The sequence below is a fragment of the Typopeltis vanoorti genome, chromosome 19 (assembly GCF_054136105.1).
Source record: "Typopeltis vanoorti isolate ZY-2024b chromosome 19, IOZ_Tvanoo_1.0, whole genome shotgun sequence".
In the NCBI taxonomy this organism is placed as follows: Eukaryota; Metazoa; Arthropoda; class Arachnida; order Uropygi; family Thelyphonidae; genus Typopeltis; species Typopeltis vanoorti.
The window spans coordinates 11,778,353-11,792,003 of record NC_143567.1 but is presented as its reverse complement, the minus strand read 5'-3'; the positions used below and the strand labels follow the sequence as shown (position 1 = coordinate 11,792,003).

The window sequence follows — 13,651 nt, the reverse complement described above, 5'->3', positions numbered from 1 at the left end:
AATGGGGCTGTTCCAAACAGCCGTGCTGAACTAATAATCGAAACAACCCTCAGTGGAATGTGGGCTTCATTCCCTACTCCACCGCAAACTTCCGATCCTTATTACCTCTTCAGTCCATGATAACTGAATATACGCGTATGTGCGTATGTTCAATGACTTAAATCAAAAACTCTAGTTCCTCATTCTGCTCACAACCACAGTCTAAAAAAGTAAAGAACTTATCAATAATTCCAAAGCAGGTGTCATAAGAATAAAATGCAATAACATGTACCTAACTGACAGTTGACTCTTCCGCTCCCTCGTTAAGACCGTTGAGTGTAACTTCTGTCCTTCTTTGTCCCCCCCCCCCCATCTCTCATCCTGATAGTAACTTTACTGAAGGACAAGGCAGACTTCTTGTATCAAGCTTTTCCTCCAACTCTTGTTTAGACGACCAAGACAAATCACCTCCTGCACTACCACAAACTGCTCATTTCGTGTCTCATTTGATGTTTCTCCAAACGTGCATCAGGAAAATCCTGATTAACCTTGCTGCTAATAAGGCTCCTGATCCAAATGGTGTTCTTCCAGTGTGCTCAAACTTTGTATCCTCAGAATTAATACCTATCCTCTGTCGCCTATATAAGCTATCATATTCACTTGACATCTACCCAATAGCGTGGTAGCAAGCCTCTATCCAGCCTACACTTAAAAAGGGAGACAAAAGTCGTCCATCAAGCTATCGTGCCGTTGCTATCTTCTTAGTACTCTAAAAAAAAGTGACAGAGAAGGCCATCAACAACCAGCTTCTGCACTATCTGGATACCCATCATTTAATTAGCGATCACCAACTTGGATTCCACCAATTTCGTTCTACTCCAGACCTCTTTGCTAACTTGACCCACTATGGACTCCCTAACTCTTTAAGAAACATATCTTAAAACGTTTTCTTCTCCTTTCTACTTCTTTCTCTTAAAATCTCTTACACATGGTAATATTGTGTTAGAAATCTTGTGACCTTTCATGTGTGGGGTCATTATAAGAAAAAAAAAAGAAAACCTTAAGCCACAGGTCAAAAAGGAGAGATTCAAAATTAAGCATTCTCTGGAAAGGAATATCGGATCACACGAAAGCATAAGTACCATCCTTGTAGCAGAGGGAATCATATGAGGCGTCGTTTGGACAGTTAAGATGGGCTGTCATTGTGGTAAAGATGGGGTTCATTCAAAAACATTAGGTTTGGATTTCCATAAGAGATGATTCATATCATTTAGGATGGTATTTATACTACGAATAATGGTTAAATGAAAGTGGAAGAACTTTTTGTAAGTTTTTTGAGTTTTTAAACTTTTGAGGGAAGGTTTGTTACTTAATTTAACCACAGTAAAACTATATTTATTTAGGTAATCTCATACTGGTATTAAAAAGGTGAAGAGAAAACGAGCAGCGGAGCATACAGTGAGAGGAGATAAATCCCATTACACAACGCTCATCCAGGCACGACTTTGCAGCGTAAATGGAGAGAATATTCGCCAGCTGATCAGACAGCTTTCAACAACAAGAACAATAAAAAAATAATAAAAAAAAATTTTAGACCGAACTGTCTGGCGGCGGCTAGCCTGCGGAACTGCTATATCCTCGGAGATGTGGGAAGTGAGTCTTTCCAGTATGTATGGTATGCCCTTGAAGGAGTATCACTCACACTGCATGTTGAAACCGAAACCTACCCCCCCACCTCTAGGAACCAAACATGACAACATCCACTTCAGGCACCCCAATAAGAAAGGTATTAGTATTTCACTGGTCGATGAAGATCATCTATCACCTAGTAGGTATAACTGGCATTTCCTCCAACTAGGAAGATATCCTTTTGGGAATGACTTGACAGGTGGTGGAGGCTGTATACTGCGCATCACCGGCCCACAGTAACGCATATCTTATTATTCCAGCCGGATAATTCCAGCCGGACAATTTATAACTGATGGTTTGGTTGGCCGAGTGATTAGCATACTATAATGGATGTTTGTAAATATATTTGGGAAGGAAATCATTTTCATCTCTTGGTGAGACTATCGCTTTTAGTAATTCTGGAATGCCTGAAGTGGCTTGAAAATCTTCTGTATTAAATCTAGAGCAGCGTTTCCCGATTATGTAAAAAAATAAATATATATAAAAATATGTAAAATTAATAAACATACAAAATTTCGTTAGCTCACTCACTCTATTAATATACTACAGGTTTACAAGCTCGTGGGTGAGAGTAACATTAAAAAAAATAAAATAAATAGGGAGAAACAAAATTCGATTAAATCTACTTAAACAGCAGATTTTGTTTAGTTCCCTTAAATAAACGTACAGCAGCTGATTTGTCTCATTCGTAAATTCAAAGCGTTTTTTTCTTTTTATTGTTATTATTGTCTATGCTTTTTTTCGAATTGTGCAATCTACTGAAATCGTTGTATCCGTGATTAAAAATGCCCTATTTTTATAATTTTAGCCTTTTTCTGATTTATATAGCCTATGAACTAATATGCTATTATCTAATTCTATATGTGACAATATATTGTCAAGATGTACATTAGATAAAACAGTAATTGTTTCAATCACACTTGCTGATATATCTTGCCATCTCGTGAATGAAAACAAAGCTATCGCGTAATAATAGCCAGGAGTGTCGTAAACAACTAAGGCAAGCCTAGGAGCGGCAAAATCCAGAAAAATTGTATCTTAACCATAAAAGTGTCCTTTTTTATTATTTCTATCTATCTATCCCAATGGCTTTAACAGGCCTTTAAGGCCCACAACCTTCCAAGCATGCTTGGATTTCGTAACCGAAATACGAGGATAGAATGGTCACTCCTATGCCTCAAGGTATTCTTGGCTGTATCCTTGTGTGTTCAAGGGTCCGGTTTGCCTGCTTGCGGGATGAAAAACACCAGATAAACTGGTGGAAAAAACCCTACTGCCGCGCCCAAGACCGGCTAACTTGGCTATGGCTGAGGAAGATCCTTCAGCTCCTCACGTCTCCGACGGGAATCGAACCTAGGACACTCCTTCCCCAGGCATATGGTTGCGAAGCGCAAAGCCACTAGGCTAACCGCGCGGACTTTTTTATTATTTAGGGCGGCAAAATAGTGCTTACCCAGGAGCAGCATACACTCTAACAGTCCTGATAATATCGTATGGTATATTATTGGTATATAACAACAGAACTATCCCAATTTTTTGGATTTTTGGATCCAAAACAATTTATCTTTCTCTAGTCAAATGAGAAAGCCGTGGAAAATTTGATAGAAGGTGATTCAACTGTAGAACTTTGTATACAAAACGACACACAAATATTGACTTTTATATAAATGATTTTTACCTAGTCAAAAAAAAAAAAATGATAGGTATTAGAAATAGAGGAGAACTGCATAAATTGTTTCTTTCTAAACTTAGCTTAGTTTTGATTTCTTTTTTAACCTGTAATATTCGTGTTTAACATGCCTATCGGCAATGTATATATTCTTTTCCCATTCTGGAGTCTGCTGTGACTATCGCGAAAGGTGATTTGGGGATGAGAATAATGCCTTGGTGAAGTACTGAAAAAATAAGTTCTTGTGATAAGCTGCATTCACGATTATCCCAAAATATTTTTTGAATGTTGTTTAAAGTCACGCCATTAAAAAAAAAAAAAAAACTTTGCAAAGTCCGAGAAATTCCCTAATGAACTATAGTAGGTCGTCGTGACAAAGTATTTGTTTGAAGGATCTTGTCCTCCAAGAATTAAGCAGTACGTTCGAATCCCACTATGACGGATAATTGTGAATGCCTGGTTTTTAGGGGAAAGGCGACTTTCATCGCCTGGTACAAGATCACCACTCTAATTGCTGGTGGCCTGAACTGGCTTCAAAGGTTTCTTAAGGCCTACATAATGGGAACAGTCCCATTATGTAGGACATACATAACGGATTAGTCAAAGAACATAAATGAACTTAAAGGAAGCCTTTGAGAAACCATCGTATCAGCAAATGTAGATATTCTATTTAACTTGGAAAGATTTATAATATGGGATGAATGTTTGCTGCAGAACATACATAATATCCTTGTAACTTGCAACATTTATTAAACATCTTGTGTAACAGATTGTATTTTAGCAGCGAACCAAATTTTCAACAAAACGTTAAGTTATTAATTTTATGACACTGTCTGTAACACCTTTAAAAAATTGATAATTAGCTATAAGCGACAACTAATTAATTTAGAACATCAGTAAAGACCAGTTAATCTGCTAACCTGCAGAAATGATTCAGTATCGTGTTAATTTCGCTGCTACAAGTGATATATCAAATCATTCAATCAGTCGTAATGTCTGGTTAGTAGTTAATTATACACAACAATAGCAAACTATTTGGCATTTTTTAAATACTGCAACAGCAAGTTCAGTTTGGTGATGCCTGCCTATATAAAGAGAAATATAATGCAATGATAGGAAAAACTTTGTGTTTCTTTCTTTTTTTTTTTTTGACATTCCACAAAACAAACAAACAGGCCCGAAAACATACACACTTGACAGACATAATACACTAACTCCTCGTGGCCATAGGCATTTTGCTGATAAATCTAAACAAGCCAACTGACCTTATCTTGAACGTTCACAACCGTCAAGACCTTTCTTAGGGAAAGGAACAAACCTTTTCTTGCATCACGCAGCTTATCTGAGTCAGTGACGTACCAAATGTTAGGAGTTGCGTCATATTTCCTTTTATGAGTTGAGATCTTATCAGTACCAAAATCACCGCAACATGGGTGTGAATGCCAGGTCAGCAATGCTCCTTGTTACGATGGAATGTCTTGAGATGTAAAGTAAACCTTTATCAAAATATTAACTAGATTTTATTATTTATATTATTAAGTTATTATCGAGTTAATTTTGATATTTACGCAGCGCAATGCAGAAATAACTACTAAAGGAAATAACTACATAAGCCTATAAAATCTTTTATATTAATCCAGTAATTAAGATAGTGTATTGCTCTGTAATAAAAATAACAATTTCATGTAAAGTGTAAATAAATGTGTAAGTGAAACAATGTGAGATTTTATCTTGTGAACTTGTGCCTTTCCCCCTCGTGAACTCAAAAACAGAAAAAGAAAAGAAAAATTCTGAGCTGCAGGCTTATACAAATATTCCATCTTGCATATAAATTAAGTTTATACTGATTAATAGATCTAGTAATCACTATAAACTTATTGTTTTGGCTTTAATTCAATTAGTTCTCTCTCGAGGAAAAAAAAAAGTGCTAAAGTTTTCAAGTCTGTGCTTGAAGAATTTATTCTTTTTTCCCAGTTCATTGCTCAAGTTTCATACAGCATAAAACAAACTAAAACTAAAATTAGCGATAGAGGCCTAAGTATTAATTTCCAAGATGGAAGATAAAATATATTACGTATGTTGTTACAGAATTCGATTCTGAAAACAACAAAATATGGCTAGATTTTTATTATGTATGTAAAAATTAATTACTGCTCTGATAAGGGCGATTCATAATACATGCATAGCTGTATTTATGTATGTTAACTGTTGTGGGTTTTTGGTCGGTTTTCCGTTTTGGGGTATGAGTTTGCATTACAAACAGTTACAATATTGTAAGGCTAACCGGCTAACTCACAATGAACTGAAAAAAAACCTGTTTATGGTTCAAATACATCTTGGACGGGATTCGAACTGGGAACTTTCTGAGCGTCCAAATATCTACCATTAAATCCGCCTAAACACAATCACAAACACCACGTCATAGACATTCAAACCTAGTCTGCAGGTTGAAACGAGATCCTGTCTCCACTTGATAAACCGCATAACTTCAATCCGCGAGTGAACATCATTTACAATTAAGACACAGACATCAACAAAAGATACATTATTTAACCACTAATTGTGAATTAGCAGTGCTGAATATTTGTAATGAAATTATACTGCAGATGTTAATGTTCTTGGCCATGCAGATTAAAGGAACGAGCACTGTTCAATTGCTTAGCAGTGTAGAGCGATTGGCAGTGTCCCGCGCTTTAATCTGAACTGCCAGCGAAAATATTTGTATCCCTTCCTCTATCTGCATCATAATTAAAATATTTGCGGTCTCTTGCTACAATGTTGTACTGTTTGTAATGCAAGCTTTTACTTTGCGAGGACAGGTAGTGAAGTATGAAAAATCAGTACTTGACATTTTTAATGTTACGGGCATAACGAAATCTCAATCCTCTTGTTTTTCTAAATTTTGAAGAATTTTCGATACTTCGGCCAGTTATTTAACGTAGCATATGCTGGTTGCACATACACTTAAGAGTCCAGAAGGTAATTAGGAGCGGCTCCACTAATTGCTTCTGTAATTAAGAAACATAAAGTGCAATTGTCGTCTCATGTCTGCACGCGTTTCTCATTTACGTAGATAGAATGTAGTAGTGATGCCTTATTAAAAGACTTGCTGGTCTGTGAAATTAATTTCAGCAATTCCTGGAGCGAGAAGTGTGGGGAACATGGACAGATGTCGCTATTAGATCAGTGAACACCAAAGCCACGTTCCATATTTAGAACAGTTCAACTGCATTTGTAACAGTTCAATTCATCATTTTAATAAATATATCTTACCTTGATGGATTTAAGGCAGAGACATTTCGTCAGTGAAGTTCCTTCAGAAAATTAGATGTTTCTATTAAGACTAATTCACATTCTTCAGATGAAACCAATCCAAAACAATAATCACTAATATGATGATGCTTGAACTGTAAGTTTATTTAAATCAGTTCAGTTCAAGTACAATCCAATTATAACAGTGCAAAATATACCTATCACTGTAAAATAATTTATACTCTATAATATAACGAAGGAAAATCCGGAGGATTTTCCTTTGTTATATTAGAAAAATGTATGACAGTTCGAAGCAAAATCGTAAATGGTTTTGTGTACGAAACAACTGGCACTTATTATTGGTATATATAAGCAGGAAAATGTATAACAATTCGTTGAAATGATTCACTCAGGTTGTTTGTCTGGAACGAGTTTCATTATTTATTTATTTTTACTTTATTTTTATTATTATTATTTTTTTTATTCGTGTACATCACTGCTCGCGAATTTCTGGTCAGTGATGTACACGAGCATCATGCGCAGCAAGAACACCTGTTACATTTGTTCGCCAAATCTAGAGTATGAAAGTCAATTGTGATAATAAATGACGCGATTGCGGATGTTGAGAATTACAATAGAAGCAACACCGAGGCTATGAAGCTAGTGTATGTGTTATGCATGTTAATTGCATCGCGTTTTTCTGGCCGGATTGACTGTTTTTAGGGATGAAAACCTTTTCCAAGTCCGAATGACTGTGGTTTACTCGCCTTCACATGAAAAGAAAACCCGATAAAGATCATACTAAACAGCCTGGTCAGTGGAACAGCCAGTTCAACTGAATTTTACAGGAGTGCGAAATTCACCGACCAAATGTAACCTCTAACCCAAAATAAAATATAACATATATATACCATATATGTTCAATGGAAGATTTACTCGGTTTGATAACATATTCTATAATATTGAATGACTTGAACCGAGGTTAAAATATACAATTTATTTGCACGACTAGTTTCGTCTAACACTAGACTTCTTCAGGTGCACACCAAATAAATACCATCATAACTGGAAAGGGAACTGGTATTTTAAAAAACAAAACTAAGAGCCATATCAAAACAAATTGTAGAGATTTCAGCTTAGAGTTTCAAAAAGAACAAACTCAGGTTGTATTATTGTGTACGTGCGTATGAGATCTCGAGCACGCCAATATTCTCCGTTGTTGTGACGAGGTAGAGAGAAAAATTATAGAATCTAAAGAAATAATACTCAACCCCATGCATATTTATAAAAATATAAAGAATTCAGACTCCCTCTGGTAATGTGTTTCTTAGACTACTCTAAAGCTTTTGACTGTGTTGAGCATGTGAAACTGTGGGAAGTAATGAAAAGAATGGGTTTTCCTCAACACACTATCAGGTTGATAGCCAACTTGTATAAGGAACAAGAAGCCACAGTAAGAACAGGTGTTGGATTGAACTGACTGGCTTCAAGTTGGAAAAGGAGTTAGACAAGGATGTTTACTTTCTCCTCACTTAGAATAAAAGCAGCAAAAAGGCTATTTTTCTGGCAACCTTAATAATAATGAAGGGGATACAAATCCTTTTATGTTTATCTGCCAGTAAGCGAAACTCTAAGAACTAGGACTAAGATCTATGAGTTTCATACCGATAAACTATCGGCAAATCCAAGTGTAAGTAACCACTTGGTAGTACAACACCAAGGCAACTCGTATCAAAGGTGGAGCAAGCTCCCTCACTATCCTTGATATTTTCTCATAATGTAAAAACACAGCCCCTAGGGGATTGAAACCGGTCTGGGTAGTGACCTCTCCTCATAATGTAATTACAGTATTACATACCCTAGGGGCTGTGTTTTTACATTATGAGAAAATATCAAGGATAGTGAGGGATCTTGCTCCACCTTTGATACGAGTTGCCTTGGTGTTGTACTACCAAGTGGTTACTTACACTTGGATTTGCCGATAGTTTATCGGTATGAAACTCATAGATCTTAGTCCTAGTTCTTAGAGTTTCGCTTACTGGCAGATAAACATCAAAGGATTTGTATCCCCTTCATTATTTCTCCTCACTTGTTTAGTATATATGCAGAGGACATCATGCGTGAAGCATTGGATGAGCTCAGGACAGGAATTACGATAGGAGGTAGATTGATTCAGTAACCTGAGGTATGCTGATGATACAGTACTCCTTTGTAATGACATGGAAGAACTAGGACTAATTCTTAACAAAGTTAACAAGATCAGTAATAACAGAGGACTTCAACTCAATTCTAGCAAGACAAAGATCATGGTTCTCAAAGGAAAAACAAACAGAGAAGCTCTTGAGAAACAAGTGTACCTTAATGGAGAAAGAATTGAGGAAGTCAGCAAGTTTGAGTTCCTGGGATCCATTATTAATGTGAAGAATTGCTGTTCAGAAGATGTCAGAAAAAGGTTAGGAATGGCTAAAACAGCAGTCAGAGACCTGTCTAAAATCTGGAAGGATGGATCTATCTCCACGGGAACAAAGTTGAGGATTTCAGATGCAGTTGTTTTTCCAACAGCGACTTATGGATGCGAGACCTTGGAACCTAAAGAAGTCAGATAAGAAACGGATATCTGCTTTTGAGATGTGGTGTTACAGAACGCTGTTGAGGATATCATATACTGAAAGGCGTACAAATGAATGGGTGTTAAAAAAGATTAGTAGAACCTTAAGGCTCCTTAAGGATATTGACAGAAGAAAGTTAAAATATTTTGGACACAGAAAGGATGGAAGGAGGACTTCTCAGAACAGTAATAGAAGGTAAAGTTCCTGGAAAAAGAGGCAGGAGTAGGCCATCAATGAGATGGATGGATGGCGTGTGTGGAGTGACTGATCTTCAGAGAGTTTAGGCTGCCAGAAAAGCAAACAACAGGACTACATGGCGAGGCCTGGTGTGGAACATCACCGAGCATCGGAGTGACCATACGGCATCTGTAGATGCCCAGTGAACATAGAGAGAGATGCATATTAACAACAATCTAAGCTACAGCCTACCGGACTCTCACAGCTCCACTATTCAATATTGGCGTGCTCGAGATCTCATACGCACGCATATCAGTACAGTAAACCCTCAATTTAACGGACTTCGGAATTAACGGACAAAATTTCCGGTCCGTATGTCACATGTGAAAATTAACACCCTGTTAATTTTAAAATGCTTTTAACCAAGATCTGCTTATAATTAAATTAATAGGTTATTTTTTGTTATTAATTTCCAGTTATGTTTAAAAAATGTTGGCGAATAGGCCATCATATGTTGGAAAAACACTGTAGTAATTTAGCCAACATAAATAAGTCACCACTCATAAAACATGTTCGGCGAATGATTAGGACGTGATCATACCAATCGCACTGTAATTGGTTCTTTTGTTGAGTGGCGTGACTTTCTGCGGCAGTTTTATTAGACACAGTTTCGTAATTTTAGGGAGTTAATTATAAAAAAAATAATAAAAAAAAACAGCAGAATTCAAACGTTCAAAAAAACTTGATATATTTTTGTCAAAGCAGGATTACCTAAACCAAGCACCTCAACATGGAACATTAACTTCACATTAACTTATCTAAAAGTGTGAAAATTTGTGCTAAAAATTGTGTGTAAAACAATTTTTTTATTACCACAGTGCTAATATTGATAAAATTGCAGTATAATGTTATAGATATTTTTATTTTAAAAAATTCGCGATTTAACGGACAACCCTTAGCCCCTATTCATCCGTTAAATCGAGGGTTTACTTTATTTATAAAGCTTGTATATGCTGATACATTTTATATAAAGATTATAGTAGTAATTTTAATACACTAAACATATTGCTGTACACAGTAATAAAGAAATTCATTACTGTATTCATTATACCCAACACTGTTTTCAATATGATCTGTATTAAAAAAATTACAAGGCAAAGAAACAAAATTAGTTTTTTGTTCAGTCCTTGTTTAATGCGATCATCCATTGCCTTCATAAAAATTGTTGCGTTGTAGGGTAGAGCTTTATAACTAGTAAAGAATTTATTCTTCAAGTATTAGACCAAACATGGAAACTGTCACTCGATACACACAACTTTAGTCAAAGAAAGCAGCTTTTCCAACAGCGACAACAACGAAATATATTCATATTTGAATATTCACTTTCGTTAAGGATTCGTAAACTCTTACTGTGATTCGTGGTAATCCATATTAAATTGATAAAACAGACTGTCGTTTTTCGTTTTCCACATTCCATTTCTTTTAATATTTTAAAAGACATTTCGTTTAGTTCTAAGAAAATTAATCGTGTAAGCTGACTAAAAATTCTAAGAAAATCGGCGGGATCTGTTTCATATTTAAACTCTTCTTAGTTCCGCTACGACGACTAAAGAGACGGCCGCGTGTCACCGCACGATATTGCAAGTGCAACGCTCTAACGGAATTGTCATTAAAATGCGAAACACTGTAATAGTTTTTCACTTGGAGAGAAACACTGTAATAGTGTTTCTCTCCCAGAAAGACAGAAGTACGAAAACACAGTATCATCGACGTTAAAGTTATACTATGGTAGAGAGAAAGATAGAGAGAGAGAGAGAAATGATACCAAAATTATACTGTCTATACAATATATAATACCATAAAATAACTCGCATCCCTATTTGGGTCTCTCGAGTCGGATTTGGGTTTAGAGCAGAAATAGAAAGTTTTGGTTCTAGAACTAAAACTGGTTTTAATTTAGTGAGACCAACTGCTATGACAAAAGTAGACAAAACAAAATTATATCACATAATTTTGTTTTGCTTAATATAATATACTGCAGACATATAATAATATATGTCGAATAGTATGTTATTAGTTATTACAACTAACCTTAAAATTCACAAACAACTCTGTACTCTATAATAACTTCATACCATTGCGTTTCAAAACGCACGAACAATCAACAGAGCTATCTGAATACTCTACCCATATCTGAAAAAACTCTACTCATAAACTTGTCACAGACATCACGAAAAATTCTGGAGGAAAAAATGACATAAATATCGAAAATGTTAATACTTTTCTAAAAAAACAAATAGGATTTTGATAATTTATGGTGGTTATGATTTTGAAAATATAAAATATAATGAATAATAATATAATGAAATATTTATTGGGTAAATTTACTTCATAAATCATTCCCAAGAAAAAATAAGTAGTATTGTAATTTTCCAGTTTTCACTTTAGTAAATGTAATGTTTTTTATTATTATTATCATTAATAATAATATGAAGACAAATGAAGACGAGAGAGGAATATGCTATCATGAATTTCCCCATAGATAGGATATGAGTGGTGAATGAAGTGGTGAATTACATTATACACAATGAGGAAAAACTGTTGGAAAAAGAACTCAGACTTAGGAAAATCTGTTATCAGAAAGAAAATTTTTATCAGTAAGAGAGGAAACCACTATGGCACGTATGAACGATCAGAGAGGAAATTGACCCAACTGCAAAGTGGGAAAAGCAAATATCAAGTGATGGTAGATTAATAAGGTCTCTGGAAATATGTCATATGAGTTTCTCCAAATGTGTGCTACTATCTTGGACAGTTAAAAAAAAAACTCACTTTACCCAAAAAATGGGTAAGATGAGATTTTACACTATCCAAGATAGTCTGCGGTTTGATTTATTTTTCCATCTAAAAATGAAACAGCTTAACGACTACAAGCCATCGAAATGTGCGTTTCAATAGCATTCCTGCATAGTGACACTATTATAACAATTAAATCTCGAGCCATTATTGGTTTATGTGCTAAACTATTTTATTTTGCTTAAATGTATTCTTATAAATGATCGGACTAAATCTAAAGTTGAAAGATTCGATAAAAGTTAACAGAAATGCTAAATATTAAATTTCGATATATTTCAGTCATCCGGTGCAAAATTATTAATTATCAGTATGAATCATGTTGCCAAATTTTGAAAACCAAACGAATATGAGTGATCCAAGTGAAACCGAAATTGATCTACAATAGTATTTTCTTGTGCATATCCTAAATCCAGATTTTATTATATTTAATATAGCTGGAACGAAGTTATTTCCAATATATATGATGTTGATACGTTTTGCCCTTTTGTGCAACAGCAAATGGTTAACAGTAGGATAAAAATCGATATTACTTGGAAAAATTTTACAAGGATTCGAAATACCAAATTTCAATAAATTCTGTTAAGGAAGAGTTCTGGAATAACTTCCGTACACACGGTCGGACTAAACGAAACACATCTAAGTCCCTACATCTGTTGTAGCAAACGTCAGCAGAATACTGCCTTCTGGATTATGTTTCGAGCAATAAAATTTGGAGAGAAACGAGCCATGGCATGGGGAAATACTACTTCGCGTAAAATCTGAAGGATAAGGTTTATTTTCTGCTAATAGTTACTTCAGTAATTCTGGTATTAGGAGAGAGTTGCTTTAAAAGTTGCAGTGTACGAGAGAAAACTCTATCTCCATCCAGAGTGAAGACTGCATTTTTGACTTTCTTATAGTCAGATGTTCCAATAAATCGAAAAAAATAAAAAAAAATCTGGAGAAATAGTCACCTCTTTTCTCTATATAATTGCGAAACACAAAATCATATTAAGCGTTCGAAGCTCATTGCTCAGGAATTAAAAAAAAATCGTTAAATTAAAGTAAATATCAGATAAAAAAAAATCCGCACTTTTAAACCAAACCTAGATAAACAAGAACTGCTACTACAAAACTTAAATGACAGGAATAATTTCTTAGGGAACTTTCGGTTATTTTATCATTAGTTGATCTCAATATATACTACTATAACGAAACGGCACAATTCAAAGTGAGGATTATATTTCGTCTTTTTTAATAGAAAAAAAAATACATTAACAATAAAATCACTCTGAAATGACTCTGTGAGAAGGGAAATGACAGAGTTTGAAAGAGGCGTTGTAATAGGATGCCATGCTGCAGGGCTATCTGTTCGGCAAAACTGTTCACAAATTGGGCCATCTCAAGTCAACAATCAGCGATACCACACTGTGATGGAAGC

The 13,651-nt window shown here is 35.2% G+C and overlaps 2 protein-coding genes across 3 annotated transcripts in view; one reads left to right on the top strand and one right to left on the bottom strand.

Moving 5' to 3' along the window:
• LOC150095854 (bone morphogenetic protein 5-like) overlaps positions 1-13,651 on the top strand; it is a 105,320-nt gene that overhangs the window by 38,219 nt on the left and 53,450 nt on the right. Inside the window, exon 1 of one of the 2 annotated variants that reach the window (XM_090409297.1) lies at positions 4,760-4,822. The exons of the other annotated variant lie outside the window; for it this stretch is intronic. Coding sequence (XP_090265423.1) covers positions 4,777-4,822 — 46 coding nt within the window. The 5' untranslated portion in view covers positions 4,760-4,776. Of the gene's footprint in view, positions 1-4,759; positions 4,823-13,651 lie in introns of those variants that run through there. 2 annotated transcript variants of the gene reach the window in all.
• LOC150095855 (uncharacterized) overlaps positions 1-13,651 on the bottom strand; it is a 335,373-nt gene that overhangs the window by 276,498 nt on the left and 45,224 nt on the right. The gene's annotated exons all lie outside the window — the stretch shown is intronic.